The sequence below is a fragment of the Ursus arctos genome, unplaced genomic scaffold, assembly GCF_023065955.2.
Source record: "Ursus arctos isolate Adak ecotype North America unplaced genomic scaffold, UrsArc2.0 scaffold_18, whole genome shotgun sequence".
Lineage (NCBI taxonomy): Eukaryota > Metazoa > Chordata > Mammalia > Carnivora > Ursidae > Ursus > Ursus arctos.
This window is the reverse complement of record NW_026622852.1, coordinates 43,487,064-43,511,511: the sequence shown is the minus strand read 5'-3', so window position 1 is coordinate 43,511,511 and position 24,448 is coordinate 43,487,064. Positions and strand designations below refer to the sequence as shown.

General features: G+C 47.1%; 1 protein-coding gene across 1 annotated transcript in view; it reads right to left on the bottom strand.

Moving 5' to 3' along the window:
• Window positions 1-1,285: 1,285 nt before the first annotated feature.
• The window catches only part of PAPPA (pappalysin 1), a 239,779-nt gene continuing 216,616 nt past the window's right edge, over window positions 1,286-24,448 (bottom strand). The window contains exons 20-22 of the mRNA XM_026513725.4: window positions 22,673-22,744; window positions 17,913-18,011; window positions 1,286-4,886 (exon numbers count right to left, since the gene is read on the bottom strand). Of these exons, the coding sequence (XP_026369510.2) occupies window positions 4,779-4,886; window positions 17,913-18,011; window positions 22,673-22,744 (279 nt within the window). The 3' untranslated portion in view covers window positions 1,286-4,778. The remainder of the gene's footprint in view (window positions 4,887-17,912; window positions 18,012-22,672; window positions 22,745-24,448) is intronic.

Here is a 24,448-nt window from a genome sequence, read left to right as displayed (position 1 = left end):
ATTATAGAGACCCAAGAAAGCAACTCAAGAATTGTTCAAAGTTCTCCTCACTGACTGCTGGTGTATTGGTTTTAAGAAGCCCCGAGTTGTCTGCACTCAGAATGCCGTATCTTCTTTTAACGGAACACTTAATGTGGAATTCTAAGTCTGAGAAGGAGAAGGGATTTTAGTGACTCCCTTCCTCTGTGAGGTTGGAAATGGCCCCTAAGTCTTAGACCACACAGTAAACTGACTTTTACACTGGAAGATGTAATTGGCTTTTAATCAAATTCTAGAACTGGTAATGGGGGAGAAAATCTAATTTGCTTATGAGTGAAATATTCCCAAATACAAGCCTCTCTTAAGGTGGATTATAAAATCCAGGAGCTCCAGCTTAATTCCTTGAAATATCAAATGAGCACTCCCTGTCTTTCGTAAATGGCCACTGGGCCTGTGCATTCTTGAAAAGGAACCCATGGACTTTGTGTCTGTCACAGATTGCCACAGCCCCTTTAGAACCTCAGGGCCTCACCATCCCCTGCCATCCCGCTGTGAGGTAGGTAAGTAATATCATCCCCATTTTGCAGCTGGAGAAACTGAGGCAAATGGAGAAGCTCTTTGTTGACTTGTTCAAGATCACGAGCCAACTGCAGCCTGGCGTCAAGAATTCCAGGTTCCTTCTCTAGAGACATAACTCCTCTCTCTTGGCTATCATTACGATGCTTTTAAAGATCAAACAATTGGTAGGAATTTGGCAAAAGCTGAATAAGTTAAAAGAATAAGCTTTTATTCCTTTGCTATTTAGTTTTTACGTTTGCTTGGTTTGTTTTTGTGTCGTTTCTCAAAAACCAGGGGAATTACCTGTCTGGTCATGTAGCAGCTTTTTAGGAAAGTGGACCGTGCAGTGAGATTCTAAGTGCAGTCTTTAGAAAGCCCAGTGCTCTACTGGTAAATACAAACATTTTATAACGTGAAAAGCACAACACACTATGTCCCCTTAATATCGGGTAAAACCAATTTTAAGCCCTCCCCACTCCCTACTACCACCGATTGCCACCAAACATAGACAAAATGCTCCCCCAACAACAACTACATATCAAGGGGGAAGATGCCTTATTTCCTGGACCCTACCACAATGTACAGAAAATAACAGCATTATAAAATCCTGCTTTATGTCTCCTGCTAGGGAAATTTTCATGCTTGTGTCTACCTACGCAGCCTGTAGAATAAACAGTTCCCTTTAGGAAGCACAAATATAGGTGGTTGTTTTTTTAATTCTTATTTTTAATCATGCATTTCTATTTCCTTTTCATGTCTTTGTCTTCTATCAATCTCTATCTGTACAGCTTTGTTACCATCAATTTATTTTCCCACTTGAAGTAGTTCCAGAAAAAAAAAAAAAAAAAAACACAAAACACAAAAACCTCAAAACTGTTAACTTGGATTTATGGTTTCCTTTCTTCTTTCCTCCTTCCTGTCTTTGTCTTTCTTTCTTGCTTACTTTTTCTTTTTAAAACACAGGTAAGACCTATAACAAATTGACAGTTACAACCAAGTTAAATTGAACCTGGAAGGGAGGTAGCTGAAATCTGTCTCAAAGAATTATTTTCAACAAATAGCACTGAAGCATGGGCCAAGGTGGGAAAAAGACCGAGAGAACTGTCTAGGCAGTAAGTCAACATGTTGAAGCCAGGAGCAGCAGCTGATACCCTCCATCTTCAAAACCCTGCTATTTATGACCATCTATCACTCCCTTTCCTAACACCCTAATTCAGCCACCAAAATGGACTTCCCAGGGACTGTCTTCCCTTAAGAGGTGGTTGGCACAGAATATGGGGGTAAAACAAGTCCTCTGGGCATGCAGTTAGGGTTGTGGCTTGGAAAGGCTCCCCAAAACAGGGTTTGGAGAACCCTCTTCCTCATCTTTTCTTTCTTGCTGCCAACAGGCTAATACTTCTTCAGACCCAGAACCCCCAACTGCTTTAGGGCCTCTGAGCTGCTGATTGATAGACAACAGTGCTTCCGATCTGCCTCCTTGTGAGTACTCCATGATCCTAAACAGGAGATAATCGAAGGGATAAGACAATGAGTTTACTCCCAGAAAGAAAAGGAAGCCAGAAATCAGTGCATTGCAGGAATAGAATGGAGCCTCTTTCACTGGGTTTTTGAGAAGGGCCTTCCATGTGGGCATGCGGCTGGCCACCCGTCAAGTAGCCTGTCTTGCCGAATATCCTTGGCAAATACGAGTAACAGGTTTGAAGGACGGTCAGAAAGAGACTGGGTGGCTCCTTGCTTGACTCAATCTGTGAGTCTGAAGATATAAGTCAGCCTCTAGGAAGCTTTGGTCAGCTGGACAGTGTGGGCACAGACTGGGTGAGGGTCAACTGAAGGGAAGCTGGTGAGGTTTCTCTGTGGTTCCTGCAACCCCATTATCAGTGATGGTGTCTTTGGGTCTCCAAGGCTTTTTGCACTACTTATTGGTGTGATAAAGCAACTGGGAGGGCCCACATAGTTACCTTTCTAGTTTGTATCTTGTCAGCTAACCACACACGTTGGTAACTCAGGGCAAGAGAGGGGCTTTACTAGTTGGCAAGAGTTCTAAGTTACTGGAGGGAGTACAAGATGGGATCAGTTCTTCCATTTTTATGATTATTTTGCTAAGGATTAGCCCTGGTAACTACAGAAAATGCTCTGAATATAAACGAGATATGAGTGTGTAGAAGAAGGAAACATAAAGGATTTAGGCCTGTCCTTAACCACAGTGGCAGCTTCTCCATTCTGGAACCCAATCTCAGGGTTTGGAAGATGGTACGAGCCACGCAAATCTAAGCACTACATCCTAATTTGTGGGCACCTGTGCAAAAAGCACCTTGGTACATTGGCTTCTCAAGTGTTCTTGGTCAGCAGGTAATTACTGTTGGGAGTAATATAGTAAGAAGGCTCCTGAAGTTATTTTTGGTCCCCATAGGAAAAAGGACTAAGACTGATGAACAGCGCCTGCCTCAGGTACAGGAATGAGGAGGGTCAGCACGTACGCCTGGGGTTTCCCGTTCCTATGCTAGACTTCGTTTTTGTTGGTGGTTTTCACTAGACTTGAGATGACTTGATTTACAGCAGTCTTTATGTGATACCCTCCCATGGCCTCACTGTCTCAGTCCCAGGTCTCAGAAATTATGTCCAGCTTGACCATTCTCTCTACCTCATTCTGTATTAATTTCTTCCCATTCAAAAGGAGTGGACAAGTAACGGGTAGAAAACAGGCAAAGAGGACCCCAATGAGGTAGGGGCTTCCACGTGCATTGGACTACCTTCCCCTCGACTTTTGGAGGCTAAACATTGTTAAGAGGGAAGGATTCCCCAACCACAGGTCTGGACGGAAGTCCTGGTAGCTGGAAGACGATGTAGAAAACATGATGACCATGTTGGGTTGTTGGGGACTGAGTCTGTGAACTCTTGGGCTTCCCTCTGATAGCCCTTGAGAACACAGTTTAGATGGATCATACCCAAGATGATTCTCTGTTCTAGAATTATAGCTGCTCAGGGCCACAGTGAGGTCCTCAGCACCAAAGCCTGATCTAGCCCGGAGGACCAGGAAAGCTTGGATAAGGATAATAACTCAAGAGTCTCCACTATCCCAGCAGTCTCTGGATGGCCCCAACATCACAGACATTTAACACTGGTCCACTTGATTATAAAATCTAACACTGGCTCAGACATTCTGGACTCTCAGGGTTTCAGCATCTCCAGTTCCTCTACTCCCTTCCAGGATGAGAAACCCACCCATGGGGGATTTAACTTCTCACCATGTGGGCCAATGAGGATTTTTCTCTTGTAGAAGGGCTAAGAAGTGAGGAGCTGTGGGAAAATGTGGGTCACTTTTAAGGCAGACTGTTTGGTTGTGTGGGGTTTTTCCTAACCTAGTCCTACCATCTTGGGGGTACTCAATGTATAGGATAGAGCAGCAGGAAAAGTAGCAGCGAATGTGGTCCCAAGGCAAGATTTGGGGAATGGGTGGGTTCTGGAGGGATATTATGGCCTCAAGCAGGGGGCTGTTATAATACCTTGACACTGCAACCCTATGCCATTTCCAGCTTGGCCTCAAACCCTGGAGTTGGGGTAAAATCCCCCATGGCAGCAGAAGAATTTGGGGGCTTTGCATACCTTGGATTCTTTACCTCGTCCTGGGTTCTACTTCCCTAGAAGGTAGGTGATCAGAGACCATTTCACTTCTAATCCCAAAGGACTGCGTGACTGTGCACATCCTACATGTTCCAAGCCTCAGAGTGCAAGCTAGCTTGACATCTCAACACTTGGCCTCGGCAGTTTCTGCAACTCTCTTTCTCCCAAGGACAGTATTGGCTAGGAGCTTGGGAAAGGAAAGACTGTGTTCCAGTCTCTCTCTGCTCAGTCTCCCAAACTGCCCTCACGCAGATGTTTGGGTGCATATGCATACATGTGTACTAACCACATATGGGCACACTCCTAAATACAGAACATGTTTCTTGCTGTGGTTGTGTGACAAATGATGAGAATTTTAGGCTCTGGACTGCACACTTGTATATGCAATCCATCTAAGACTTTGGGATGGGATTCCATTCCATCAATCATCCAACATGGCGAGACTTGGTTCATGCGCCCCTACTATGAGTCCTTCCTGGGTGAAATTAAAGGCAGACCGGTTGGGTGCTAAGGATCCCTGGTGTGGGGAGGCCATTCCGTTGAGCAGCTGACTGTGAAATCAATACCAAAGAGATGCGGGTCCTGGTGCTGGGAATTCTTTGTCAACTCCTTGTCCTTCCTTAGCCATGGCTGTATCCCCGGAGGTCTTTCCGGCTGTGTTCTTGGGCCTGAGGGTCCCGACAAGCACAGTCACCTTGTAGGTCACAGGACATAGGGAAGGGAGTGACCTGCAGAGAGAGAGAGAAGAGGTGAGCCAGGTGGTTGGGTCTGATATAGTAATTTTCAGAGAAGCAGTGCAGAGCAGAACGATAATGACTGGATTGGGAGGTCGGGGTGGGCAACATATTCAAGTTCAAGTCCTAACTCTGCTTCTTGCTAGGCCCGTCATAACTTTTATCAAAATCATTAGAATAGCAGCTTTCATTTTCGAGGGCATTTGTGATGGGTCAGGCAACTCTGTAAGATAGGTACTAAAACAATTACCCTTTTACAGACGGGGAAACTGAGGCTCTCTTAAAGGGGCAGGTATTTGCCCGAAGTAGTAAGTGAGAGACATGCTATTTAAAACAGGCAAGCTACTCCTAAGCCTAGCTTCCCAGCTGTAGAACTGTCGTCTCTCGGCCCCACCTTGCACTGGGAGCTCTAAGGACTGAAGGGCATCATGGGTGAGAAATTTTAACGTACTCTACCAGAGCTGGTTGAGAAGACGGGCACAATGGAATCACCTAACTTATAGGGTTGCCGTTGTGGTGGCCAAGTGAAAGAAAGACATATGCTGGGAATTTAGGTTTGGGGAGGCCAGGATGGAAACAAGAGCAAGTCCCAGCAAGCTCAGACCACCTTCCGTGGGCCTGAGCTCTCGGTAGCGGACATTTCACAGATTTTGCATAAGGTTTGGCTGAAGGCTCTCAGAGCCTTCTGAAGGAGATTTTGAGTAAGAAAGGGTGAGGGTGTACAATGTGATTTGTTATCCACATATAATAGGAAAGCCAGGGAAAAAACATTTTTAAGTGGGGGAGGGGCACCTGGGTGGCTCAGTCAGTTGAGTATCCGACTCTTGATTCCCGCTCAGGGGGTCTTGGAAGCCAGCCCTGCATAGGCTCTGTGCTGGGCGTGGAGTCTGTCTGAGCTTCTCCCTCTCCCTCTGCCCCTCCCCCCCCTCAAGTGCCCACTCTCTCCCCTGCTCTCTCTCAAAGAAGAAAAAAAAAAAGCAGTCAGGGAGAAGCCTGAATTTTGGTCCCCGTCCATCCCTTCACATGTTCTGTGACCTTGAGCTGGCTTTCCTTTCTAGAAACTGAGAGAAAGAGCGAACGTCTTCTCCACGCAGAGATGATCTTTCCAAAGAGCACAGTGCAGTCCCCGCTTGCTTGAGCCCCAGCCTGAGCTAACGCAAGTGGCTTTCAGATTTCACCTCATTGCATCATGATATTTGCATATAACTTTTCCCAGAGGGTCCCCCATCTGCGCAGATGGATTTAATGACCTCATTCGCCTCCGGCCTAGGCAGGGTCTCCAAGTGCTCACACCGTCTCAGAGAACATCTTTGTCCTCCCAGTTCGTGGACTCATTCTCTGTATGGAACTCTTCTCTCTGCCTCTTGGCCTGCCCTCCCTCCCTTCTGTCCTTCCTTCACTCCCTCCCTCTCCACCGCTCTCCCTCCTGCAATTTTGCAGTGATTTAAAGGGAAGGTGGAAGTATGAGCCCCAGCTCTCTCTCCTACTCCTGTGACCTTGAATGTGTGAGGACTTCTCTGAGCCTCAGTTAATTCATTCGCTAAATGGGAAAAATGAAAGCATCCACCTCCTGAGGTTGTGATGAAGGATCAGGGAACAAAAACCATGGAGCACACAGTTCTTGGCATCTGCTCCACACAGAGATCAATCAAATGATAGATCTCTCCTCATCTCTCCCTCAGTGAGGCACGAACCACGTCAGTCTTGTTCATTCTTGTTTTCTCAGGGCCTGAGCCTTCGAATGAATGAATGTCTGTTCATTTCTCCATCTCTTACTGACCCTTTCCTTATACTCATGACTAGCACAACTCTGTTTCTCTTTCCAATTTAAATTCATAAAGCATTCACAAGCAGGGTAAGCATTCTCACAGATGCTTCTTCTAAGCCATGCCCGTCCTCCTGCTTACAACTACTTGCTGTCCCCTGTTCAGGATATTTACTTCCCAGGCATCATGCCTTTGTGGAGGCTGTGCCTTCTAATCTAGAGTATTCTTCCACGACCTTGGTATCTCTAAGAGAAGCAGAGAATGTTTGAATTGGAAGAGACATAGAAGGAAATCCTCCAGTCCAAGTGGGGACACTGATGGCAGAGCCAAGTCCAAATCTAATAACCAAGGACAAGTGGGGAGAGTACCATCATGGGAGCCAGGAGGCCTGGATTGGCATCCTTGCTTGACTCGTAATCACTGAACAATTTTGGGAAAATCCCTTCACTGTCCTGACCCTTCATGTCTACATCTATAAAAGGGTGATTTTTAAAAACACTGTGTTTTGTATGGTTGTGAAGATCAAACAAGAATAAACAACCGGAAGCCCCCGCACAAGGTCTAACACTCAGGAGATGCTGGGTGCTGAATACGCATGTGCTGAGTCAAATTCCCCACCGGCTCGCATTTCGCCATCTGTGACACCTCTGCTGCCTGTTGTCCCTCTCGCCCACCTCCCTGACTTCAGCTTCTTTGCTTCAACTCAACCCATCCCTTTATCTGTTCTCTTCTCCTGCCCTTGCCCATATTCTAACATTAGAATGATCCAGTCACCTCTAACGTCCTGTGCACAATTCTCTCCATCTCTGGGACCCATTAGAGGTAGTTTCACATCAGATTTAGCGCTCAGGCTTTGCGTTGCACTCACATAGGCAAGAAATGAACAGACCTCTTAGAATAAGACCCAAAGTCCTTACCATGAGATCAAGGCCTTGCATGATTTGATCACACACCGTTCTCAGACCTCTCCTAATTCCCTTCTCCTCCTCACTCTCTGTGGCGTATTTATTTCTTGGTTCCTCAAATACTCCAAGTGTTTTCCTACTTTTTTTTTTTTTTTTGCCCATAATCAAAACTTTACTGAAAAAACGGACACCAAAATAGATCACTGTTGTATACCTTACAAAAGTAAATGTAATTACATTATCTTGGTAGATTAACTGGAATTACTGAACCGATAAGGCCTTCTGGGATAGAACACACATTCAGGAGGCCGTGTGGTTCGTTAATGTTGCTTTCTTCTATGTGACACTCTTCTGTGAGTCTGGCCTTTCCTCTGTTGCCTGGCACAACACTGTTGAACAGCCTACACAAAGAACCAAGTCTCCAGCCATTAACGCTCCTCTGCCCTCACTGCTTTTTCCTGGCCAGCTTTTCTTCCATTTTTTAGGTCTCATCTCAGGTGTCACCTCCTCCCTCACTGGTCTAAGATGGTGCCATCACCAAGTTCCATATCACAGCACCCTACGTAAGCCCTTCTTGTGATGAGATGCTCTGTACTTGTATGCAGCTCAGTCTGGGCAAGGAGCCTGTCTGTTGTTGACCGAGGTCTCCATATATCACGTAACAGGCATCCAGTGGCCCCATGAATGGAAGAACAAATGAATGCATGAATATATACCCAGAATCCAAGGCAGGGAGCCTCTGCTCTTACCCTCAGTTACTGTGTGACTATGGACAGGTCACTTCCCTTCTCTGGGCTTCAGTCCCTACCTGTACATTAAGATTCAATTTTAATGGTCTCTACCTTCCCACCTGTCTGAAAATCCTTCTCAGCCTGAGAAAAAAAAGCAGAAGGCAAAAGCCCTGGCCAGAAAGGATGAAGGAATTTAGACTTTCTCTCACAAGCCCCATCTTGCACATTCCCCTTTCTGCCATCCCAAGTTCCTTCAGCTTCTCCAAAATCATCAGCTGGCAGGGCCCCACCACCCGTTAGCTTCTCTGGCGGGTCTGGCCACCCTGGCTAAGTGGGTGTGAGGTCAACCCAGGCAGTTTTGACATTTTCCCAAAGAAACCTGTCTGGAAACTGAAGGGAGGAACCCCCATCAGAATACAACGAAGTCTAGAAGGTTTGGTCTCAGGAGGCAGAGGGGGAGCCTATCTTCACTGTGTGCTCGTACACGCAGCTCCATCTACTGAGCCCTTGCTAGGAGTTTAGGAGGCAGACAAGCCTGGGGTCCGGTGTGGGCTCCGCACAGGCACTGCTTGACTTCTGGCAAGTCCTTGGCACCCTGCGGACTTCGTCTCCCCATCTGTAAAGCAAGGGTCCTCAGACCTCACCGAATTCCGGTGAGGAGTCAATGAAATAATGTCTCCAGACCAGCTCCCAGAGGTCCGCGTGCAGAGGAGACGCACAGCGTCTTGTTTCCTCTGCCTGCCTGCCTCTGGCGCGTCTGTGAACTGCCTGCTCAGAGCCTGCCCCGAGCCTGCCCCGGGGTCTCCTCTTGTCACAAGCTTCCTCCCTGATCAAGGGCCTACCAGTAGGAGCAGAAGGGTAGAGACTAGAACTCTAGCTACTTCCCAGGTGTTCCTTGGTCTGACTTGGAAGAGGCAGGTGCACAGCAGTGAACATCACTTGAACGCACACACACACACGCGCATGTGCGCACACACACCACTTCCTGAGGGCCTTCCACGCGCCGGGTGATTCCTACCTGCTGGCTAGTCCACTCTGCACAACCCTGGGAGGCTACTGTTGTTAGCAACCCATCTTGCAGATGAGAAAATAGAGGTTTCAGAATGTTTAGAACAAAGCGAACTTGCCCCTGGCCTCATTACCCATCAGTAACTAGATGACGCAGGATTCCAAAGTCCACTCCAAACACTGAGAGCTTTTCAGCCAGTGAGAGTAAGAAGGCTCCTCCTTTACAACCTTGCCAGGCTGACTGCTGCTTTGTCTTTTTACAGCCAATAGCCTCTTATCCCTTTATTATGTGCCTGGCTGACTTCACCCAGTGAGCATTATCTCACTCCCTCTTCCCAGTATCCCTAATAAGGTAGCTATTCTCACTAGGCCCATTTTACATCTTAGAGGAAACTAAGATGCACAGAGGTGAGTCACTTGCCCGGCAGGTGGCCTGGGATCTGCATCCCTGTTTGTCAAGACTCCTTGGTACTGACCCTCCCACCCCCCTGGGAGGCAGGCAGAGCAAGAGTCAGGGTCCCCTTTGGACAGGAAGAAACTGAGGCATGGCAAAAAGGGCCACATCCTGGTGAAGTCAGCTCTGAGCCCGATTCTCAGATTCCCTGATTCCCCAAGCAGCTTCCCACCTTCTCCCCCAGATGGCCTCCCAAGAAAACCTACCACCCACAGCACAAACGCCGTGGTGGCCGGTTTACATGTGGGATTCCCAGCACCATGTGGCGAGGCTACCCCGTAAAGGGCTTGGCCACCCACTCTAAGAGTCTGTCAACAAGCCCAGGTCAATGACTAAAGGCCAGGATTTTCTCCTTTTTGTCCTCTGGGTTGGAGATGGTGTTCAGGCACAGGGGTTTCTCCGCTGGGTGAGTTGCCCAGGATAACACCTCCGTGTGTGTGTGTGTGTGTGTGTGTGTGGAATGCAGCCCAGGCAAATGCACCACAAGGCCCTGGCTGCAGGTCCTCTGATGCTGGGAGACAGGCAGGGGCGGGATTCTGACTCAGACTCAACAGGGAGGTCACAAGCAGAGAGCGTACAGTGTAGGGAGCAAGAGGCATCCTGTGCTGAATGTCAGAAAGCCTGGACTGTCCACCCGCCCACTGGGGGAGCTTGGGCAAGTCACTTCACCACTCTGAGGCCCAGGGACTTCATCGTGTTGATGGACAGACTGAGATCAGTAGAGCAAGGTGTGATGTCAGGTACGAGGACTTGTGTGAGCTGCTTGGAGGTAGGGTAGAGGCATGCCCGGCACAGGGCACGGAGGAGACCGTGAATACAGACGCTTGTTCGAATGTGGACACAGTGCTCACGTGGGTAAGGTGAGCAAAAGCAATGAGATTTGGGTTTGATTCCTTGCCCTGTTAGTCACTTAGTGTATGCCATCAGGCAAGTTCCTTTCCTTTGGGGGGTTTCAGTTTCTCTGTTTGTTCAATGGAGGTATTAACAGTCCTGCCCGTTGGAAGTATTTTAGATAAAGTATAAAATTCAAGTAAAGCACTTAGCATGGTAGATGCCATATAGTATGTGCTCAGTAAATCCTGGTGGTGATGACGACGATGGTGACAGTGATATCGGTCATGCTGATGTTGGTCATGATGATGTTGAGGACAGTCATACGGATGGTAACTCTGGGGGCAGAACGGTCTGATCCTTCGTAGGATCAAACTAAAATGAGTGTCTAATTCAGCCGCATGAAAAAGTCAAAGCTACACTTCAAATAGGGAAAATCGTAACACTCCAGAAGCCAGTGATTTTTGGGACAAGGAGGGATTAGTGTAGTCTGTTTAGTCATCTTCCTGTTGTCTTTTACTAATCTTCCAAGGTAAACATGTCTAGCCCCTCTTCCAGGAAGCCTTCTAGGATCCTGTAGACTAGTTCAGTGCTTAGAATCATTGAACACTCCTACGCTCTGTGGATAAGGCTCAGATTCCCTGGCTTGATTTAAAAAGCCTTTTCAAGGCTCATTTTCATACCTCTTACTACTTACATCCCCTCTTATCCTGTGCTCTAGCCACACTCAGGGAACTGTGGTTTCCTTAACACGCTTCCTTATGTCTGGGTCTTTGCAGACTGTGCCCTCTGCCAGAAACACTCCTCTTTTCTCTCACATCCTAATTTCTGGTCTTCTATCCCCCTACTCCTTTTACCTAGCTAAGACCTACCATGCCTTTCATACCTCACCTTTGGTGTTTCCTTCTCTAGGAAGCTTTGTTGACTCTCCTCACTGGCTCTATCACTGTTAGCACTTAATATAGTCTAAATATGTGGCTACTAGGCCACAAAACATGAACTCAGCATGGTTGGGACCAGGTCCACCTTGCTTGTGGCCTAGAACAGGGTCTGTCACATAGAAGGTGCTCAACAGTGGGGTACATCAGAACTAGGGATACCTCACTGAACAGACAGATGCATATTCTTGACCTCATGAAATCTTCATTTGATCAGCAAGGGGGTAGGGATTATGAGATAATACATTTTATCGTATGTGCCAAGGTGATCTGGGTTATAAAAGAAAGAAAAGTGGAATCCAAAGCAAATGGGTGCATGAGTGCCAGGGGTGATGTAAGGTGGGTGGTCAGGATGGGGCTCCTTGAGAACTTGACACTTGGGCAAAGACCTGGAGGAAGTGAGGGAGTGAGCCATGTGGATGAATGGAAAAGAATGTTCTCAGCTAAAGGAGGAGCCAGTGACAAATTCTGCAAGGTAGGAGGACACCTGGCTGGATGGCTGGAGTTAAGTGAAGGAAGGTACTGATAGTAGGGGGTGAAGGCAGAGAAGTAATGGGGGTAGGCAGAGCACATAGGGCCTTAGAGACCATTGGGAAGCCTGGTTTTTACTCTTAGTAAAATGGGGAGACACTTGAAGGGCTTTGCACAGAGGTGTGATACCACAAGACTTGTTTTTGGAGGACCATTCTGGTTGCTAAGTTGAGATTTAAGAGCCATTGATGGACCTCACTAGCTCTGCAGCCCAATACCCAACCCTTTAGCATGGACCACCCAGTGGCATAAAAGGTTGCTGTCCATCTCATGATTTTTAGACTCACTAGACTCCTTAGACCGATGGGCTATGTTTGGGTATAATGTCCTTTCCTAAGAAACCACGTTTTCACTTAGATTTAGCAAATAAATATTACAACCCTACACTTAATGTCATCGGTTAGGCATGTCATCCTATGCTGAGATGTTTCTGGGATTGGTTCCTAATCTTTACTGGTCTCTGCCCCAAATAGCCTTCAGGTTCTCACCAATGGCCAACTCCCTCAGGAAGCCACATGGCGAAGCCTTAGACATGAATATAATCCAAATGTCAAGAGATAAAAACCAAAGGTGAGACTGGCCTGCCCAGGGTCACAGAACTAAGTCATAGAACTGGGACTACACCCCAACTTCCCAGACATCTTCCAGAATTAGTCTCTTAGCAGCTGTCTAAAACATGACCATAAGCGGTGTTCCAGGCCACCACGCCTTACAAAGCCTTGCTGTGCTGAATACGTTAAGGCTGTTTCCCCTTCTTCCCTTAAACCTCCAACACATGCTTCCTTAGGATGATTCCAATTATAAATGAATTTTTTTTGTTGTTGTTATGAGGGTAAATTTATTGAAGCCACCATTCTGGAAGTCTGCTCTGTATTCAAGACTCCTCAAGGCTCCAACAGGAAAATAATAAACTGACATGCTGAGGAGCTGAGTCCTGCCCCTTCCTGTCTGCCTCGCACTGCAGACAGGTGTCTGGATGGGAAACCGGTCACCCCTGTCAGACGGAGTTTCCTGCACTGTCTTGCTCTTGTCTGCCAGCCGGGCCCAGGTCACCCCACAGGGCAGATGTGGGGAACAGCTGGTGTCTGGAAAGACAAACAAGGGGAGGAAGGATGAAGGGAGCAGACAGACATCATTGTGGGCCAAGTGACCAAGAGGCCCCAGCCCTGGAGACTGGGAAGAGGTTAAGTTAGAGAGTTGGCTAGAAAGATGTCTGGGAGAAGATGCTGTGTGCTTACCCCTTGGCCTTGAGTTCATACCCGGGACTCCTGTCCAGGAGCACTAGGAAGGAAGAAGCCCACCCACTAGGGGAAGGGCAAAATGCCTGGGCAAGATGCAAGCTCATTACAACTCGATGTTCAGAATAGGGGTTAGAGGCAACTGCCTCGTGGCTTAGACTCACGAGGTTTCCCTCCCAGCTCTACCACTGGCCCTGGGACCTCAGCCCTTCTCAGCCTCAGATGCATTGTCTGTAAAATGAGGGTAACAAGACAGCATTTACAATAGGGCGACGGTGTGATGAAAAGAGATGAGACATGCAAAAGCAGTTACCACTACGCTTGGCACATCGTAAGCCCTCCATAAATAGTGACTATTGTTCGGAGCCAGGAAATCCTAAATTCTACAACCAGCTCCGTCACCTCGTGCCAGTGAGTTCATGAGTTCACCTCTCTGAGCCTCCCCTGCGTCTACCTTGTCGGGTTTTTCTGGGGTCTCAAAGTGAGACAATAGGCACAGAGCCTCCAAACCATGGCCAGGCACACAGTATGTGCTCCATTAATGACATTACTGTCACTGAGGAAGGTACATGAAGCAAATCTGCTCTATCAGTGAGCTTCTAGTGCCAGGCCGTGTGCTTGTGGACAGGGAACTCCCCACGATGGGTGCCTGGGGCCAAGAGTCCAGGTAGGAACTGACCAGGACCAGCAGTACGGAGCAGGGAATGAGGGGAAGGAAGCCAGCCTCTGGCCCCTCTCCTGCCGTAAGAGGCTTCCTGCTGGGGAAGCTGGAGACAGAAAGCAGGACTTTTTTCCACTCAGAGGAAACTGCTGTCTGGGACGTCAGGGATGGCTGGCAAGGCTGAGAGCCTCAACCACTCCCCACCCTGTCTTTGCCGCTGGGAAAAGCCGCTTTCACCTTTGCCAAGGGGAGGGGGTCCCACAGCCAAGGTTCCCTGCCAGATGGGGGTCATGGTGAATTGTCTCCAACCAGAACTGGGAGGGTTAGGCCCAGGCACACTGAGGACTCGGCCCCGTGCACAAGAAAGAGCTGGGCTCGTGCATAAGGCAGGCCTGGGTTCGAATCTGCGCCTTGGTACTTGTGGCCAAGTGAACTCAAGCACGACCTGCAAGTGCTCTGAGCCCACACTGGTTCACCTGGGCAACTAGGCTCACAGTGACCTGTCAGACTTGCCACAGGGATTCAAGAAGGTGACGGAGGACACGTGTCTGGCAGGATGTCCGACAGTTTCGGCATTTCACTTAGGGGTGTCTTTTTTCTTCTCTATTTCTCCACTTGCTGTCTCTATAAACCAGTCTACTGTAGGAAGGAGTGTTAAAGCATTCGAGAAGCTGGAGTTTATTTAGCAGTTAAACTGGAGAATTTAGATGGTAGGAAGTACGAGTTTAATCTGAGATTCCCTTTCTCCTCCAGAAGTCAGACTCCCAGAAATCTCAAATCCGAAATAAAGCCCCAAACACTGAATAAGAAACAACTCTGGGAAAGCCAAATGCACCAGAAGAGAAGCCAGTAGGCTCTGTCATCCACACTTCCCACATGGTGTTCACAGGCCTCTCCATCCTGTCTTCAGCCACCACTCACCTTCCCCAGGAAAGCTACTCACTCTTCAGGTCTCAGGGTAAACATCGCTTCCTCAGGGAAGGCTTCCCTGACCTTCACACTGGTCTCCGTAAGATCCCGCCCCTTTCCTTTACTGCCCTTTGATAAAGGCACTACAACGCATGGTTGGACACCTCACTGCCTGACGCCCGGCTGCCCTAACGGACTGCGAGTTTCACAAGGGCAGGTGCCAGCCTGCACTCTGCCCAGGGCGCACGGCTCGGTACAGCATGGGGCCCACACAGATGCTCGAGAAATATGCATCTCACTGCAGGAAGGAAGCTTGGCTCTCTGCATTCTGCAGCCTCGGCCGACGATAAGGATCACCAATTTAAAGTGGAAGAAGGGGATCTTTTAACCCAAAAAGCCAAAATTATATATATATATATATATATATTGTTGATAGAAAAGGAAAGAAATCACCAATTTAAAGTGGAAGAAGGGGATCTTTTAACCCAAAAAGCCAAAATTATATATATATATATATATATATATATATATTGTTGATAGAAAAGGAAAGAAATCACCAATTTAAAGTGGAAGAAGGGGATCTTTTAACCCAAAAAGCCAAAATTATATATATATATATATATATATATATATATATATATATATATATTGTTGATAGAAAAGGAAAGAAAAAAAAAAAGGACTAGGAAGCATATTCAGAACTAGCAAAGAACTGACTCTGGGTCCCTTACTAAAGAGGCAGCACGGAAAGGCCCTGACGTCTGAAATTGTTGCAACCGAACCCAGTATGCACAGTTAAAATGGCCATTCGGGGTACAGATATATTTTTTCAAGTGACTGTAATAATTTGGAATCTGCACCTGAACTTCAATCTCATGACGTCATGTTCCTACCACGCGCTCTGTAGAAACAGCACTCCATTTAAGGAAGTCTCCCAATAAAAATAAATTAGGGTGGTTTTTTTTTTTTATGTTTTTGTATATAAGTTATAGTTGGTAGGAAAATTCTTTTAATCGGAGCTGCTCTTGCTCCAACTGATGGTGTCACATGAATACTGCGTCCTAACTCTACTCAAACTTCTATTTAAAACACAAACGTCATTGTCCATTCACTTTCGGAAACGGTGACATGACACTACTGTTCACTATATTCATTTGGTGCCAGGCGTCAAGACCCTTATAAATGCTCACACCTCTTGTCCTAGTCATTTCAGTTCTGACACTGTGAAATCACAATTGTAAAGGAATAGAGCTGCAGAAATATTTCCCTGCAAAGATAGTCACAAGCCTCATTATTTATCATTGTGAGAAACTAAAGTAACCCAAGAGTTAAGAAGAACACCCTGAGGTGAACGTTTCTATAAATCACGATACATCACAATGCTCTAATAAATAATAATAGAGCAAAAACTGCAGCTGGGAAGTTTATAAGAATATCAGATCATTCTTATGTATAAGATTTCCTGTGCTAAGTCAAAACAGAACAAAACAGGATCCCACACTGGAAATACAGCGAGATACATACACAGGCACAAACACCCACACACTTAAACACAGTAAAATACGGCAGAAGGAAAAGCAATGGCTTTCCAGGTTGTACGATAAGCAATGATTCCTTTGTTCGCTTCTGCTTTCTGGATTTTCCAAAAAGTAGAATATGCATTGTTTCATAATTGGGAGAAAAATAAAATGCAGTAATAGGAAATGAATTTTATTCTACTGTATTTGAGCAGAAAGTATTGACCTGTGTTTATAAAAAAAAAAAAAAAAAAAAAAAAGGAGGGGGTGGGCATGCTGAAGTTTGCCCATACAAAACTGGCCAACCCCAGAGAGCCCCAGTAGCCCTGCTCATCTCCCCAAAGATGCAGTCTGAGTGTGTTCCTTGGGTCTGGCCTTGTTCATCCCCACATTCTAGGTGTCAGAGCATCTTTCTTAAAGGAACTAATTCTTTTAAGGATGGTGTGATACAAAGGTACTTGGATAGCAAGCCGGGAAGCTTGCCCTGTTTCTCTCACTCACTCTTCCACCGTGGACGAATCATTTCTCCTGCATTGGCCAAGGTGCCCCCGTTAGGAAATAAGAAGTTCGGAGCAGATAATCACCGACAGACTTCTGCCAAGACTGACTACTACCGGTCTCAGGAACACAGTTCCCCCTTCTTTAGAGAGAGAGAGATTAGCTCAAACGATTTTTTGATTTTTCAGCTCAGATTGTAGAGGAGTACAAAACTGGAAATAGCTCCCCATTAACTCATTCATCACCAGAGCACTCCTCAACCCAGGTTGCCCAGTCTGACCACCTCTCCCACAGCTCTCGGCGGGGATCCCAGCTCTCATCGGGAAGAAAGTGGGGTGGCCACTCTTTCCGTGAGTGGTGGGTATGCAGCATAGTCAAATGTTCCAGTTTTACTCGAGACACTTGAATCACTCCTGTTGCACCCTAATTTGCAAAGGGAGAAAATCACATCCAAGACCCACTCCCCCTAATTTTACAAAGAGATTATAAAATAATCAAAGGCTATGACTTACCTTGGTAAGAATGTCCCATCTTCTCTCTACCCCTAGATTTTGGCCATACTCCCTAAAAATGCAGGTTCCCCCTAGGATTTTACGAGCTAGTCTCTTGCCCCAGAAACTCTTTTCCTAGCCACCTCCCCTCTCCTTCTCCCTCCCCCTTAAGTTTCAGTGTTGAGGCTGATCCCTCAGTAGAGCCCTTCTCCAGCGCCTGGCCTGGGCCCTCGCGGCGCTCTAGCCTCCCCGTCTGAAAGTACTGATTACACTGGTATTTGTCAGCTTCCATACCCGGCTCCAAGCTTTAAGAGTAAGGACAACATCTGCAAAGATCATCCACGAGCCTGCCCACCCAGCTCAGGGACCAGCCCATGATATTAGCTGAACTACTGCCTCGAAGAATGAAAAATACAATACAACAGAACACAGCTTGTGGGCAAGGGCTGACACAACCAGGACAACGGGTTGTCCAGTATGCAGGGTGCTCCTGGCTAGGAAGCTGGAAAGGCCTGCAGGCGGCGCCTGCCCGGGGGGCCTACCTTCTTGGTCTTGACCGTAGAGGCACAGCAGTCCCCACCATCGTAGTTGCAGAAGGCTCGGTTGTTGATGGCATCACAGTAATTGTCTCCCATGAAGGGCTGCAAGTGGGGAGAAAGGCAGAAGGAAGGTGGCCCGTTAGCATCCAGGCGTGGGTGGGGGATGGCCCTGCCGCTGTTTAGCTAGCTCGCATCCTTTTAAAAACCTCTGCAGACAGCCTACCTGGCTTCAAATGCCAACACCCCCTTGGACAAGTTATCGCTTCTATCATTTGTAAAGACTTATCTAGTCGAGTTTTCTGCAACTTAACTATGGTTCTGCTGGTAGACACGCTTGTAGGCTGGGGTATGCAAAGCCACAGGACAGATCAGTTATATCTTCCTAAAGTAGGGCTCATCGTACTTGAAGAAATGATTAGAAAATTTGAGCACCCTTCCCCTACTTTTCCCAGTAGTAGGTAATTAAAACCTAAGTTATATTACACATAAGCTGAATGTAATCTGCCCAAGAATTGTCAAGATTAAACACAAGAATTCATAGGACTTTGGCGCAATGGCCTGTGGGCTCCCTGTCCTCTAGCACTAAGGTACAGATGTCCTTGCTGTCACATGCTTCACGTGTTTGTTGTCCTCTTTGTTCTCCAAACAACATGTCAAGTAAGCACTGCTCTTCCCACTTTGCAGATGAAGATTCTGAGGCTCAGAGCAAGAAAGGGGCTCAGCCAAGATCACCTGGCAGGGCCAGAGCAGCGATTTCAATCTAAGTTGGCTTCCTACTTTTTCTTTGCCAGTCTAGTCTGCATCTAGCACGTAATGATGTGTTGCTTTTCTTCCCCGCGTTCCTCCAACTCTGTGGTGCCCCAAAGATGAGGAACCTCCCATGTGGCAAGCCCCACCCTAACCCCAACCCCTAACCCTAAGTTAAGTCATTACTGATCTGAACCCAGAGTAACCTTATGGGAAAGTCAGGAGTGCCTGCAAACCCCCTAATACTTTTTTGTCCCCATCCAAGCACGAAGCACACTATTTTTTTTTTTCTAATGTCTGCTTATGAACCTGCAGCTGGTGTGTAAGACTGTGAGCTCGCTGAACACACAGGCAACATCCAGTTCCTCTTTGTCTCCCTATTACCTAGTTTAATGCTGGGTACAACTTCGGCTCTTAGTAATGTTTTTGAGATTGCATATATTGTATCGGCATAGTAGAAAGACAACTGGCAGGGGTTTAGAAAATCTGGGTTCTAGTCTAACAAACCTCAGCCAATTGGAGGGGTTACTTGGTGATTTTGATTAAGTGGCTTATCTTCTCTGGACCTCAAGGCTCCGAGTTGTGAAATGAAGAGGCAGGATTAGCCCACTGGTTTCTCAAAGCAATAAGCATACCCCTCCGCACATCAAAAGCAACACCGTGTGACCCTTTAATATAGAGGGCAGATGAAAGTAAGACCTCTCTGATAAAAGTTACATTGGGCTCTGTAATGCTCAGTGACTCACTGATGGGAAAGATGTCATCAGTTGGCTAAGACCACAGCATCTCAGCACAACCCCTGTGATCCAGTGGTCCTTCCTTCCCATCCTGACTATTATGGGGAGAACCAAGCTCACAAGGAGTCCCCCCCATGTGGCATCCCTGGCTTTTGCATCTCTGCTCCAAATTCACAGAGCCTTTGTGCTCCCAACTCACGATGCCAGATTCCATTTCATCACTATCCTATAAGGGTCTAAAAAAATATCTTAGCAAGACAGAACCAAGAACAGGCAAAGAGCCGTGCTCAGGTATCTAGGTGCAAATGTGCATGGCTGTGAACACAAGCATGACTTTGACGGGTACCTGCAATAATGAACACAGTATTACATTCATATCCGAGCACAGAGGTACAAACAACAAGGGAGAAGCCCTTGGTTTTGCTCTGTGCCTTTGGGATCTGTTCTTTATCATCTTTCTTATGTCATATAAAACAGAGTAAGGAAGGAAACCAAATGTCCCTTAGAATAAAAGGAACTGGCTTGGAAAAGAAGAGGAAGAGGAGAAAAAAATAAATGAAACTTTTTTTTTTTTTTCCCCTGAAAAAATCTCCAGTCTCATCACCAGCTGTCCTCCCCTACGTGACCTTTCCTGCAGCCACATCCATGCCTCCATCCACCCCTCTAACCATCCACCCTGTACTTAACCATATATACTGAATGCCTGCTACATGTCACACATCGTGCTAAGACAAAGCTGTAACAGGGAGTCAATACAGATGGAGCTCCTACTCCTCCAGACCTTACGCTTCAGTGAGGAGGCAGACTTTAATCAAATAATCACACATCTAATTGGCCAATTTCACCTCTGATAAGAGCGATGGAGGACAGGCACCACAAGGCTGTTAAGAAGTACGAGGACTGGACCTCATCAGGGAGCTCTGTGAAGGTGTCCCTTAGGAAATGACCTTTCAGCAGAGATCAGAAGCGTGAGCGGGGGTTAATTAGATGAGGGTGGAGAAGAGAGAATTTCGAGAGAGAGCAAATACCATGTGAAAAGCTCTGCCACTTAAGAGATTTTTCCCATCGCTGGTATTTCTCATGGCTACTACTAAGGTGTCCAGGCAAGCGGTTCACCCTTCGAGATCTAGCTCCAACCTCGGCCCTCCGAAATGCCTTCTCTGATACCCCGGGATGTTCTGGGCTTCTATAGCTTCCTGTGCTTGGTTTGGTTACAGCTCTTGGTGCATATTTTAGAATTCTTTCTTCAATTGCCTATCTCCTTCACTATACTGTGAGGTCCTGATGGACAGGACTGCGTGTCACCCATTTTTGTATCCTAGATTTCCTAGCAAAACATGTGCGATTTGAGCAAAACTTCACCAAACATCTGTTCCTTTCAGGTTTATTCAGTAAAATGATGAGGTTCTTCATGGGTGGATACGTGGATGCATGGATGGACGAGGGACAAGAAGATGCCACAGATGACTCAGGAAGAGCAAAGTTACTGTTTGCACTTGCCTGAGGTCACTGTGGTCCCAGAACCTAGAGTTGTGTCGGGCACATAAGAAGCATCAGTGAAGTTTGACACACGAGAGAGTGAAGTGACCACTTTGGACACAGCTTGGGGTAGAGGGCTCAGGAGTCCCAAAACCTGTGCTCAATCTTGGCTACCTCTAGACATTCCAGGGTGACAGCTCCCCCCTGAACTCAGCATTTGTACCTCTCCCAGGCATCCCTTTCAGCCCCAGACAGGAGGCAAACTATTAGCTCCACACTAAGGAGGAAAGGAGATCACCTGCAAGGGCAGAGGCGGTAAGCGTCGTTGGCAGCGCTCAGAGCCTGACAGGGGAGGGTCTCCTAGGCCCAGGTGCTGAGTCAAAGGAGGGATCGAATTCTGCTGTCACACTGGCTGCCTAGACCGCCGACTCAGCAGAACAAGGATCCAGGTAATCCAAGCTCCTTTTTCTCCAAGCGCTGGACTGATCCGGAAAGGTGGAAGGAAGCAAAAGCCACAGGGCCTTGGCCTTGGTTTTGCCATTCCTGGCTGAACCTTGGGAGAATGAGGGGCTCTTAAAGACTACAGTGTTGAGTGCCCTGAGAAGATGCCACAGGGAGCCCCTAGCCAATACATAGAGAAGTGCGACCCAGGGACTGTCTTGTGACACTTGCAGCTCAGGGGTGGCTCATGGGTGGGAGGTGGCCTAATGGAGGAGAAAAAGCACTGGCCTGGAGTCAGGAGACCCAGGTTCATGCTTTGGCTCTGTGGCTTTTATGTTGTGCAACCCCGGGTCAGTCCATCGCCTCTCTGATCCTCACTTTCCACTCCATATAACCATTGAGTAGGGTTAGATCACACTAAGAACCCTTCCCGTTTGAGCATTCCATCAAATTTTAGATCTGGCTACAGCTTTAAAAAGTCAGGCTTAGATCAGCTAGAAGAGCATTTCTGACTCTGACATTCTAAGAATTGCATCAAAGATAAAGTTTTCTAGAGCACAAGCTAGTCCCTCTCACCTGCATTTTCAGGCTCTGGGGGGGACCAGAAATATTTATGCATCCACCTGGATGGGGTTTGGGGTGTCCTTTTCGTTGCCAGCTGAGAAGACCCACAAGGGACTTGGGGTGCACAGAAATATCTCCCAGTTCCATAGACAGTGTAAACCCTTGAGAATACAGATGACATTCTAAGTACCCTGCCCCTTTGCCTCCCTAGCCTTGTCACTGAGACACAGAAACATCTCCATAAAGCCAAGTTCCAGGGAAGGGTTCAACTGTGAAGTCAGAGAGGACCTTCACTTTCAGCTCTACGGTCGGGTCTAAGGTGTCCATATTACTTCTGGGTTGCAGAAAGAGTGAATGACAAATGTGTGGCAAAAGGAAGTGAACTGCAAGTAATGGTCAGCAGTAAAATAGGAATTGGAAAGAAAAGAATGCCTCCTGTGGTTCTGTAAACATTAAATGTGATAATGTTGGTCAAACGTCTGGCATGTTATAGATGCAAAATCACCATGGCCTCCCTCCCTCCCTCACAGATGCAACGTCATGTTGAACATAGGCTTAGGAAGCAGGAACACCTGTCTTGAAGTCCTAATTCTGTTATCTGTGATTTTTTTTTTATGTTTGTTGATATCTCTGTGCCTCAGTTCCCCCATCTATAAAATGGGGTTGCTCATTCCTGTCCAAGAAGTCTATTAAGGGATATTTATAGCACTTTGTAGGTAAAGCAAACGGTAGCCGTGATTTATAAGAACAGCAATAATGGTGTTAATAACGGTAGGATCCCTTCCAGGGACTCACCTCACAGCCTTTGACGCAGTGAATCAGAGCAGGGTGAGGATACCACTTGAGACCAGCCGTGCAGACAACTCTCTGCAGAGAGAGGGACAGAGCAGTCAGATGGGTTTGGGGCTGGGAGGAACTCATCCTTTGTCGGCACCACATTCGACCACCCCACCTCTTCCCGGATCTTCCACGTCCTGACTTCACCCTGGCATTTACATGGGTAATTTGCCCAGCTACTTGCAATAACAGGAGCCGTAAGATTACAATAGTATTCGTGTTTGCTGTAGGTATCACGCTTCTGTATCTCCCTGGCAGGAATAAGGACCGAAGAACAGCAGCATTGGAGGATGAGGACGCCATCAGAAAGGCCCCTCAGGAAATTCTCTGCTGATGTTTGATCCATAGGTGGAGTTGGGAACAAGGTGGGAGGAAGGAGGAAAGGCAGAGCGGATGTACGGCTAGAACAGGAAGATGGCAGAATAGTGTGGAACAGGGTTTCCCAAAGCATGTGCTGAGGACCGCGTTCATCAGGGTCACTGTGGGAGCTCAAGGAGGCAGGTACTTCAGAGCCACCTTGGATCTAACGAATCCAAATCTCTAGCTCTAAGGCCAGGGCCTGGGACTCCACATCTTAAAAACAAGCCTCCCAGATGATTCTGATACGCACCGCAGTCTGAGGGCAGCGGACTGGTTCAGAACCCTTGGAGACCTGGACCCTTCCTGCCTCCACCTGCCACCATGCCATATGGGCCTGCTCCCAACTCCCTGACACTGTCCACACTGCCATACCCCTGCCACTTTGTTCTTGCTCTTCTCCTTCCCTGAAATGCCCTTCCCCATCTTGTCTCCTGGAGAACCTTTAGTTATCTTTTAAATTGCTGCTTAAGAGTTACTTTCCCTGTGGTGCCTTCCCCAGCCCCGCTCAGAGCTTCTAGGTTTGCATGTATGTATTTATTTATAGCCCCCTTTAATAATTATTATTATTACTATGATAATGACAACGAAAATATATTGAGTTCATCCGTGGTGCTAATTACTTTATGCATTTATCTTATTTATTAGTTGTTACCATGCAGGGGGGTGGACATTAATCCTGGGTCATAAGGAGAATAAATTCCTCAGGCTTCATAGTTGTTTCGTGAAGAAACCAGGATTTGAAACCGAGCACTCGTTTTGGAAATTATTTAAGGCAGCTCATAACATAAAATCCAATATGAGGATCAGGCTTGCTCTCCTGGATGATTGCCAGCTGATTAATGTTAATTAAGAAATGAACAGTCATATGGGCCAGAATGTGGAAAATCATGTGACCAACTCAATTTCTCCCTGAAGGCAGACCTATATGGGAACCCAACTGTCATTAGGTTTCCTGGTGAGCTTGGAACAAAGGGAACCACGTGACTCCAAGATGGGGCTAAGACTGGGTTGGTGCCTTTCTTTTCTGCTGCACAGCACCCATGGTTCACCCTTGGATCACCCACGCCTAGAAAGGCGTCTGGCACATGGAGGAGGCCCCATCAATGTTTTTGTTATAAATGAATGGCGACATCTTGAAATAGAGATAATTTTTATCAATGGGCAGTGTTTACTTGTCTTCCTCTCTTCTAGAACATCAGAAGAGTCCTTACCATGCCTAGCACGGTGTAGTCTAGAGGACCAGTTTAGTGTAAGCAGAATTGAATTAAAGTCTTGCACAAACAACCAGTCGGACAACCCGTCTTGCCATGTGAAACCTACTATGTAGCCCCTCCTGCCCCTTTCTGCCTTTTCCCAGTACAACTAGACAAGGTG